The sequence below is a fragment of the Arachis ipaensis genome, chromosome B6 (genome assembly GCF_059453495.1).
Source record: "Arachis ipaensis isolate K30076 ecotype BB chromosome B6, ASM5945349v1, whole genome shotgun sequence".
NCBI classification, from domain to species: Eukaryota; Viridiplantae; Streptophyta; class Magnoliopsida; order Fabales; family Fabaceae; genus Arachis; species Arachis ipaensis.
In genome coordinates, this window is record NC_142441.1 from 29,911,012 (window position 1) to 29,922,425 (window position 11,414).

General features: G+C 28.4%; 1 protein-coding gene across 3 annotated transcripts; it reads left to right on the forward strand.

Annotated features, from left to right (window-relative positions):
* The first annotated feature begins 242 nt into the window (after positions 1–242).
* Positions 243–3,022, forward strand: LOC107648716 (uncharacterized). 3 transcript variants are annotated; one of them, XM_016352534.3, is made up of 4 exons: positions 243–677; positions 791–896; positions 1,285–1,442; positions 2,581–3,022. In XM_016352534.3, the coding sequence occupies exons 1-3, from the start codon at positions 642–644 to the stop codon at positions 1,422–1,424; spliced, it is 282 nt and encodes a 93-aa protein (XP_016208020.1). In that variant the 5' UTR covers positions 243–641; the 3' UTR covers positions 1,425–1,442; positions 2,581–3,022. The 3 variants fall into 3 exon arrangements, with proteins under 3 accessions (XP_016208020.1, XP_088345439.1, XP_016208021.1); XM_088489313.1 differs by having other exon boundaries at positions 367–677; positions 2,596–3,022; XM_016352535.3 differs by having other exon boundaries at positions 367–677; positions 2,529–2,867.
* The last annotated feature ends 8,392 nt before the right edge of the window (positions 3,023–11,414 follow it).

The following is an 11,414-nucleotide window of genomic DNA, read 5'->3' on the forward strand; positions in this document are numbered from 1 at the left end:
TGATAATTAATTAATAATTACAAAATATAAAAATTACTGGCCTCTAACACTCCTCATTTTAAAATATGACGATGTTAAATATATTTAAAAATTAGTCAAATTAATCATTTATAATATAAAATATATATAAAAATATATCATAATTATATATAAATACATAATAATTAATTTAATAAATATTTTTGTGCACAATAATATTTTTGTGTATAATATATTATGAACTTTTATCAATTTGCTTTGGGTTTGCTGTATATATACCTTTTTATCTCTCTTTTTACGTGCATTCTTATTATAATATTTTCCTCATATATTAATATTTTTAACCAGCAACCTCGCTATATATGTAGCCACCTTCCCTACAAATCCAACAAATCTCATTGTCTTTCTCTTCGCCTGGTTTAATTTTCGTACCGGCCATTTCTTGTCTTTTCCAATCTTTTCTTCATTCTTCTAGCTAGCCCTTCTTTACTGTCTCTAATTATATTTTTTACAGAGAAGTAGTACAATATATACTTAGAAACTTATCATAATATCAGATCGGATCATATAACAAGATCGAGGAGAGCAAATTATATTAAACCTCTTTCTAAAGTAGAACAAATATAAGATTATTCTCAGACTCGGATTAATATATAAAGACCATGGAAAACTCCTCATCTGCATCGTATATCCACCTGGTGAGTTTTTCTTTTTCTTCTTTTCCCCTTTTTCGGTTTGTGATATAAATATAAGTGAAATTTTAATTAATAATTACAAGGGTCTAATTATATATATATATGTATGTGTATAGGTGCACCGTTTGATAGAGGAGTGTATCCTCTTCAACATGAGCAGAGAAGAGTGTATGGAAGCTCTTTCCAAACATGCAAATATTCAGCCCGTTATTACCTCCACCGGTAATTAATTAACTAAATCACCTATCTTGCTTAATTAGCTTAACTGCTTTAATTTCAACTGCTCTGTATGTTGGATCAATAATAATAAAAATGAACTTTCATTTTTTCTTTAATTCCATCACATTTATATTAATTTTCGAGACTAATACAGAAAATGTAATTAATGAGTCCATTAGATTATATTAATGTAGTATTTATCACGCATAGGTTGGGAAAAAGGAACAGAAAAATGTATAATTCATGAATCGTTATGGATGATGTTATCTCATTGTTATTTTCAAACTCATTTATTTATTTTGATATTTGGTTGTTGCTGGGGGCATGGCGGCCAAATAAAAAATGAAATGGATATTTGAATGACGCACGTGCATGCATGTGTTGAGAGCAGTGTGGAAGGAGTTGGAGAAAGAGAATAAGGAGTTCTTCGAGGCATACTCAAATAGCAGAGCCCAGAGAGCAGCTTCAGAGCAAGACACAAGGCAAATGATTCGCGACATACTCTCAGATCCTTCCAAACAACGAGTTTAGCTTTTGGACGCAAACAAGGTATTAATTCCACCAACTCTACATTAAAATTCACCAATCAGTAATATTATTATTTTTTATTAATATTTATATTTATATAAAATTTATATACAAAAAATATATAATTTATATTTATATTTATTAAAATTTATATAATTTATATTTATATTTTTTAAATTTTATATATAAAAATTAATAAAATTTATTTATTAAAAATAATTTAATTTTATATTAGTCAAATGATACACAAAATACTAAAATTTACTAACTCTTAAAAATTTCTCATTAAAATTAATTATTTCGGTAGAATAGATACATTAAAAATAAATTTATATATATATAATAGTTGATTTAATGTGCAAATCACATTCTTGAATTAATTAGATGCTAATAATAATTAATATTCTGTAAACTACTAAAATTACATTTGAAAGATTTACGTGCTGACAAAAATAATTAAAAAACAAAATGCTACAATTTTTAAAAATTAATAGAAACGATTAATCGTCAAATAATTCTGTGTCTACTGACCAAAAAGAGGGTGTGACACCATATAAGATTGTCACATATAAAAATTCGTACTTGTCACATCATCTTAATTTTTTAAAAAATAGTTGTCATTTTTAATTTTTTAGACTTTTTCTCGATGCTTAAATCTTTGAGAGATGCATTTTAGGTAAATTATTCTTTTGTGAGAATATTAAGGAATCAATATTTTTAATAAATAATAAATAAAAATTTGATCAATATTACTTCAAATATAAAAAAATAATATTTACCTACTATTTTTTTTATAATTTTCTTACAAAAAAAATACCGAATCAACACATATCTTTTAAAAAGTTTAAATATGTATTTAAAAAAAATAATTAACTATCTTCTTATTTTTTCAAAATATTCACATATTTGTCATATTTTTTATATTAATAAATTGCAATAATATATAAATATGTTTTAGTTTGAAACAAATAAATTATAACAGTAAAAGTTCAAAACGACATTTCTTGTTTAAAAAGCATATCACGAAAGTCTATTTAATCATAATAAAAAAATGTTAAATAAATATATAAAATAAAAATATATAGAAATAACACCAAATCTGTTCAGGTAAGTAGGTAACTGAGGTCACCAATTGAGGTTTGTTTTGAATTGACATTAGAGTGGAATGGTGAAGGAGCAAGCTGGCGGGGACAAAACGACGCGGGAGAAGGGAACAGAACGGCGTCGTATTAATAATGGACGGTACAAATGTCTCTCTTTGATTTGTCTTAATATGTGCAATTAGTTGAAGTCAACACAGCACTTCTACACACTACAGTGACTGGGAGAGCGTGACGTGGATGCACGTGTCAAATAATTAATGGTAAAGAGAATGTGTAAGACTCATGAGTCCATATGTACATCTAGATTATCATATTATATGAAATGTATTAGCATTTCCCATCATTTACATTTAATGTTTTAGATATTTGAACTATATCTATAACACCATAACCTCTATTTTTTTCTTGCTTAGAGAAATAATAATAGATAGGTTAGTCCCTTGGGAAACATACTATAATATTTCTAGTAATTGGATACGTGCCTTTTGTGCTGTGCAATGTTGTTAATTGTTCCATTGGTGACTGGTGAGGTGAGGTCGGATATATGATGTAACGTAGATTTGTGGATGCCTTTATATAGGTGGTGGCATTGTGCAATTCGTATTTGACAACGTAGGTAGTACGTACATGTATGTGGTGGGGTTTTGAGGTTGTGTTTTGTGCTTATTGTATTTATACAGTCGCTGTAGCAGAGTCGCTTTCCACCAGTTTTATAAAGAAAAGAGGAAAATGGTTAGGATTTTATTTTTTAAATAAACGTGTATGTAATGTATAGTAGTGTGCCGTATAGGAATCAGAATAAATGAGGCGATTTGAGCCTTTATATTAGGTCAGCTCACTCGGTCACTCACACTCTCTCTCTCTCCCTCGTTTAACTTGTGTTTACTCTCCAAAAGCTATTTCCTTTTCATGCCATGGCTATAATTTCATCATTCGTACTTGTTAGAATATAATTAGAATCAATTAATAAATATTCAGATATACTAAATAATATTAATTGATCCTAATTATATTCTAACAAAATAATACTAATTGATCCTAATTATATTCTAACAAATTCTTTTAGCCCCTATAAATACCTTTCTATATTGTATCATTTCAAAACAACTTGAATAGACAACTAGAATATAACTTGAATATACACAAATCCTTCCTCCAGTTTTGTCTCTTATTTCTAACATGGTATTAGAGTCATGGTATCCTCCTTGAAGAGAATAGGTTGTTTTCCTTGCTATGAAATCATCGTAGTTTTTGCACTTTTTTTCTATGCCATTTTTTCTTACCTTTTGTCACTCGATACTTTTTCACCTCACCGACTAGTTTGTTTTCTCTGTCTTGTATTTTTTCGAGTCGAAAGATCAAACACCACTGTCATCCGCTGCTTACATGAAGAAATCATATAGTTTCCGCTCTTTTTTGGCAGTTTCATTTGTGTTCTCTCGTGGTAGTTCCGTTTGTGTTCTCTAGTGGCAGTTCCGTCTGCACTTCTTTCAGATACCGGCAGTTTCGTCTGCGCTTCTTTCAGACAAGCGGCAGTTCCGTCTGCGCTTCCTTCAGATTAGCGGCAGTTCCATTTGTGCTTTCTTCCAACAGTTCCGTCTGCACCCGTTTTATCAATTTATGCAGTTTTTTTTTTCTATTTATTTCGTTGTTTTAAATATGTTTCAAACTCAAGTTGTCACTTGAGTTTGAGGGGGGATGTTAGAATATAATTAGGATCAATTAGTATTATTTAGTATATCTGAATATTTATTATAGAAAATTACGTCTTTATTATTACGATTCTCTTAGCCCCTATAAATACCCTTCTATATTGTATCATTTCAAAACAACTTGAATAGACAACTAGAATATACTCAATAATACACAAATTTTTTCTCCAGTGTAGTCTCTTGTTTCTAACACAACTAACGTAATATATCTCACTGTTAAGATCATATATAAACTCATAATTACAGTCCGATTCACCAACAAACTTTTTTACTCTTTCTGACGGATTTTTAGGTTATCGGTGGATTTTAGGTCATTATTGACAGAAAACTATATATATAAATTTTGTATTCTAAAAGTATATGTTAAAATTATAAATTGAAATTTTTTTTATTAAAATAGTTTCATTACATATTTAAATTTTTTTGACAACTAAGTCCAATTAAATTGGTTTAAACCTAACAAAATTCACTCACAAACCTGTCTGTGAAATCACACTTCTTTTGTGGAATTAATTCACTCACAAATTGTGTTAGTTTGGTGTTATTTAACTTATATATTGATGATTTTTCTGGACTTAAAATTTACATGCATGTGTTTTTGTGGTCGATTAAGATTTGTTTGTGTGCTTATTTTAAATTGAGTTCATGTCATTATCATTAATTATTTTTGGTGTTATGCTGAGTTAAATGTGTTGTGCTTGTTGTCATTAACTTGGATTTTTTATAATTAGGTCATATAAGATAGTTATAGTGGTTCTGATGTCATTTAAGCCATATTCATATTGTTTTTTTAATCCAAAATTGATTTTGATGTATTTTGTGGTTGATTGAGTCTTATTTGTGTGCTTGTTCTGAATTGAGTTCGTGTGTCGTAATTATTAAGTAATTTCGATATCATTTTAAGTTAAATGATGTGCACTTGGTCTCGTTGACTTGAATTTGAAGTAATTAGACCATACAAGAGAGTTGTAGTGGTTCTAGTGCCATTTAAGTCGTATTCATGACTTTTTCTTATCCAAAATTGATTTGAATGTGTTTTGTGGTTGATCGAGAGTTTTGTTTGTGTGTTTGTTCTGAATTGAGTTTGTATGTCATTATCATTAAATAATTTTGATGTCGTTCTAATTTAAATGATGCGCACTTAGTCTTATTAATTTGGATTTGATGTAATAAGTTATACAAGATTCTTGTGTCATTTAAGTCATGTTCATGACTCTTTCTTAATTTGATTTTTCTTTTTATTTGTGTTTCTTATTTTAGTATAAAACTTGCAAGTTTAGAATAATTTGTGTAGAATTTTTTAATTTCTTTAAGTGTGTTAAAAGTTATCTCAACTTTTGACATAAATTACTCATCAACATCACATAAAAATTGCAAAACACATAGAAAAATTATAAGCATGACACCATTGTAAACTAACAACACTGAAATTGTTCATATTTTGTAATCAAAGAATTTCACCAACCTATTGTTAAATGAAAATCATATAAAAGTAGAAAGAAAACTTCTATATATGGTGCTGATACCAAAAATCAACATGTCATAATGTCCTTGTGTGTCAATTGTAAGAGCGCAACACATAGCCTCTGCTACTATGGTCAGGTTTTATTATTAACTGTTATGTAATGGTTTCAACAAGTTTAATTAGCTACAATTATATTGTTAAGTAAATAGAGTCTTTGGACTGGTTACACGGTTTTAAATACTGGGCAATGGACTATAATAGTTAGGTTATTTCATTTTTTTTTTTGTGTTTAGTTGGGACTATTGGATCATTTCATGATTACTATTTACTAATTTAGTTATTAGTAATTAGATTAAGTCTTAATTTTTATTATATTTTTATTATAAATATTTTATTTTATCCTCAAATTAATATTAATTTTTTTAAAAAAATAATTTTTTTATTATTATTTTATTATTTTTACTCTCAAATCACTATAACATCCACTATGATTACTACGATTATAATTTTTGCTTTTATGTAGAAGAAAATCATGATGAAAAAATTGTATTTTTTTTAAAAAAAATTTAATTTTGATCACATGATTAAAATAAAACAAAATAAAATGTTTAAAATAAAAATAGAATGTTTCAAATTTTAAAGATAAAATTAGGACTTAGTCCGAACGTTAAAAGCTAATAAAAAAATAAAGTTTTAGAGTTAAATCCAAATAAAATAAATCCATAAAAGATGTATTACTAAAAAATTAAACCTTGAAATTTTTTTTCCAAAATTAAAATAATGTTGAGTGTAAATAATTTTAACTGAATAAAAAAATATAATGTGGATGAAAATTAAAATTTGGAAGCATTTTTTTTGAAATACGTATTAAAAATAAGTTAAATAATTTATATATTTATATATATATATTATTTGTATATTAAAATTAATAATTAAAATTAATTACCATATATTTGTGTATAAATATATCTTAAATGAATTTCTTGTAAATTAAAATTCCAGTTTGACTCTGCTTTTATGAGCAATGCATGCTAAATTTATTAATCTTGAATCTAATTTATCTATTGCTGTAGATAAATATATATTTTATAAATAATATATAGCCTTATAAGATTAGTACATCCTAATGAAATTAGAGTCATAAGCTTTAACTTAACGTCATACTAGTAATTAGTAGTAATCAAAAGTATCAGTAAATTATAAGGTTTCCAGTTTTGTACATAGCGATGAAGTTATGCATATGACTACGTTATGCTTATGACTGATGTTGATAATGACAAAATGGTATAAGAATCAATTATGTTAAAAATCTACTAGGATTGAATACAACTAGATTCTATGAATTATTCATTGACCACACAATAGAGTTAGCTGGATGAAATGTAAAAAGAAGGAAAGTTTAGTAATTCTATGATTTTTAGATTGTTTAGACTGTGCCAACCTTGCAATGAAGTGATAAACACGAATCGAATTTTTTATCGGTCTACAAAACCAATATTTGCAACTCGGAGAATCTTCCATTCTCAAATGGGAACGTTTTCGTTTCACTAATAGCTACCATTTGGAGGGTTTGGAGATTTCGCATATAAAAAATATTACAATAAAAATATTACATGCACAAAAAAGATCAATATTATATTATACATTAAAATTAACTACTAAAATTTTTTATGAGTATAAAATATATATTAAAATAGAAAATATACAATGAAAATAAGCTAAATAACGTATATTTATACACAAATATATAATAACTGATTTTGATTGTAAATTTTAGTATACAAATAATATTTTTATATATATAAATATATAAGTTGTTTAATTATTTTTAATACGTATTTAAAAAAATCTTCCAAATTTTAATTTTTATCCATATTATATTTTCTTATGTCAAAATTATTTACACTCAATATTATTTTAATTTAAAAAAAATTCAAGGCTGAATTCTTTTAGTAATACATCTTCAATGGATTTTTTTTATTCAAATTGAATTCTAAAACTTTATTTTTCTATCCGTCTTTAACATTTGGATTAAGTCATAATTTCATTTTTAAAATTTAAAATGTCCTATTTTTATTTTAAATATTTTATTTTATTTTATTTTAGTCATGTGATTAAAATTAAAATTTTTTTCTTTCAAAAATACCATTTTTTCTATGGTGATTTTCTTCTACATAAATGCAAAAATTATAATTGTAGTAATCATAGTAGATGTTATAGTGATTTGAGAGCAAAATAACAAAATAATAAAAAGAAAAAAAAAGAATATTTTTGAAAGAAAAAAATTTAACATTAACTTGAGAACGAAATAAAATATTTATAATAAAAATATAATAAAAATTAAGACTTAATCTAATTACTAGTAACTAAATTAGTAAATAGTACGTATGAAATGATCAAACAGTTCCAACTAGACACAAAAAGAAAAATGAAATGACCCAAGTATTACAGCCCATTATCCAGCACCTAAAATCGTGTAACCAGCCCAAAGATTTTATTTAGTTAATAACATAATTGTAGCTAATTAATATTCCGTAACAGTCAATAATAAAATCTGACCCTAGTAGCAGAGGCTATATGTTGCGCTCCCACAATGACACACATGGACATTATGACATGTTGATTTTTGGTATCAGTACCATAAAAATTCTCAAGTAGAAAACACAATAACTAATTCCATTTAACACAAAATATATAGCATAAGAACCAATAACATCAACCACAAAATCATAAATCAAAGTAACCACAATAAAATACACATCACCGAAATTAATTTTACCAAGCGCCAAATTATATTTTAAACAACATTGAAACTATCATTAAATATAATATAGGGTAAAGTATTAAGTTGGTCCCCTACGTTTGAGCCTAATTTTATTTTGGTCTTTAAGGTTTAAAGTGTCATATTTGAATCTAAAAAAGTTTTATTTAGCTTCAATGTAGTCCCTCCGTGACGTTAAAGTTAAATAATTAACGGAATGTCCTACATGACAGTAGTACAAGAATAAGGTCGATAATTTGGAGAACAACTACAAGCTCCAGAGGCACAAAATCAAAAGTGAATGCATCAATACATTTATTTATCATTTTTTTATAATTTAATGAAATATTTTCTATAGAACTAAGGAAAATCATAAATAAATGCATTGATGCATCCATGGTTAATTTTGTGCCTCTGGAGCTTGTACTTATTCTCCAGATTATCGACTTTGTTCTTGTACTGCTGTCATGTAAGACATTCCGTTAATTATTTAACTTTGACCTCACGGTGGGACTACATTGAAGCTAAATGATACCTTTTTGAATTCAAATAAATAGAACACTTTAAACCTTAAGGACTAAAACAAGATTACGCCCAAACGTAGGGGACCAATTTAGTACTTTACCCTATAATATAAATAGATTGATCAAAAAATAATTCAAAATCCCTAAATTTCATTCAAATTCAAATCCTTAATCATGAACATTGATTTTCACAAAAAAAATAAATAAATAAAATTACTCAACTTGTATAGAAAACAACTACAGGAGAATCATACTCACGAGCTAGATTAATTAAATGAACAAATCAAATATCATCGACTTGATTCAATTCAAAACAATGATCGAATTCGTCCTGGTTCAATTAATCTAAACTTGTGTCATTTTTTGTTTTTGAAAATGAAAAAGCTATACAATTATGATTTCACTGCTTAATTTAAAAAAAAATTAAAATCACCACAAAATAAAAAAAATTTGATTGAAAATAAATTCAGATAAACAACATTGATCGCAAAACGAAAAATTTGTGAGAAGAAAAAGAAAAATTCACAGAAAACACAGAAAAATCAAGAAAAAAAAAACAGAATAAAAGAAGCCGTTTACGTTAAAAACCAGTTATATAGGTTACGTTAAGTGACGCGTGAATGTAAAATAGGTTATAACAATTTAGTTGGAATTAATTAGTTAATTCATTTGGTTATAAAACGTTATTGTTGTTAAAAATAAAAATATTTAAGTTTTCAACGCATTTATTCTGTATTTATTAAAAAAAAGTTAAAATTTTATTGTTCCGGCCCATCCCACTAAGAACTCAGATTCGGTCGCGAGCCACCGACCCAACGGGTCCTCCGACCCGAACCAAGAGGAGACTCGCACATCACCTCTTTTTTCCCAGAAACCTGGACAGCTGGCCGAAGCTTCCAGACAAATGGGCTTGCTCACAAGGGGTCCACCCGAGTACAGACTATAAATGGGGAGGGATCTATCCCTCCCCACAGGTATGTTACCTATCCTAACCCTAAATTGCCGCCTTTGTATGGATACTGATTTGAGCGTCGGAGTCCTTGTAGGTGGCCCCACCACTTTGTCATTCCATCAATCTAGGAGAGTATCTTCCTCCGGAGTCCTCTCGTCATCCAGTCAACATCAGAACCAGGCTCCGATAATCCAGCTCGCACTCAGGTCCTAACCCTTACAAGTCTCTGCTCCAGCAATAATCCAACCCGACCCCCCAAACATCCGAGCAGACGAACATTTATTAATAATAATTTTATTATGTGTTTTTAGAGCATATATTAATTAAATTATATATAAATCATATAGGTTTTAGGTAAAGTTATTTTTCATCCAATTTTAAAATTATAAATTAAAATTAAACAAAACTTATAGTATATAATAGTTAAGAAAGCAAGGGTTAAATAGAAGAGTACTAAAATAAACAAATTATCCAAATATTAAAAATAATATCATTCATTAATTGGTAAATTAACAATGATGCAACGTAAAAACAAAAAACTATATTAAATCAAAATTACAATAATGAAAAACATATACTACGACTACGACTAATTTTTTGCTTGATGCCTTCTTACAAGGTTATCAACGCATATACATTTTGTAGAAAATGTAAATAGAAATTCTTATGGGTTAAGTACTTTTTTCATTCCTAAGGTCTAGGACGAAAATTAAATTTGTTTTCGATTTTTTTTTGTTTTCAAAATTATTCTCAACGTTACAAAACATTATAAAATCGTCCTTTACTTCTTCAATTTTATTATCTTGACCAAATTCTCCTTAATAATTAATAAAAATAATATTAAAAAAACAAAACCAAAACAACCCCCAACCCCCAACCCCAAACCCCAAATCCCGTATCTCTTCAGTTTCTTCCCTTCCATCTCCTTCTTCCTACCCTTCTTCCTATCCCTCTCTTCGGAACCCCCTTCCAAACCACAACCCTAATTCTTCTTCTCTCCCTTTTCGCCACTGTACCATCTCCGGTCCCGCCTCTTTTTCCACTTTCTTCTCCCCAACGAGGTCCACAACCTCGCCGCCCAGTCCCACGTCGCCATCTCCGTCGACAGCAAAATGCACCGAACCAGCGAGTCCAATAATCCTGTGAGCGTTGCAAGAGATCACTACCATGGACAGCAAAGAAGTCGATGACTCTGTCCCTGCGATTGGCTTGCAAGGCGTGAACGACGTAGAAGCGGAGAAGAGAAATTTGGATTTTGGAGAGCATAGAAAGGAGATGAGGGCAACGAGCCTATCGACTTGGAATTTGGGAACGTAGAGGGAGAAGATGAGGTCGAGGATCTTATTGACGTGGAAGCCCTTTCCAAGATCGGTTCAGAGCTCAGAGTCGTAGGATTGGAGAGTGTTGGTGAAGCCTTGGAAGACGAGGAACTCCCGAACCATCTCTTCCGCGTACTACATGTTCTCCATTAGCAGA

Bases quoted from the DNA above. Each gene is read 5' to 3' on its own strand.
- LOC107648716 (XM_016352534.3), top strand. From the start codon at position 642: ATGGAAAACTCCTCATCTGCATCGTATATCCACCTG. The intron at 678-790 runs GTGAGTTTTTCT...GTATGTGTATAG, and splicing joins CTGCATCGTATATCCACCTG to GTGCACCGTTTGATAGAGGA. The intron at 897-1,284 runs GTAATTAATTAA...TGTTGAGAGCAG, and splicing joins GCCCGTTATTACCTCCACCG to TGTGGAAGGAGTTGGAGAAA.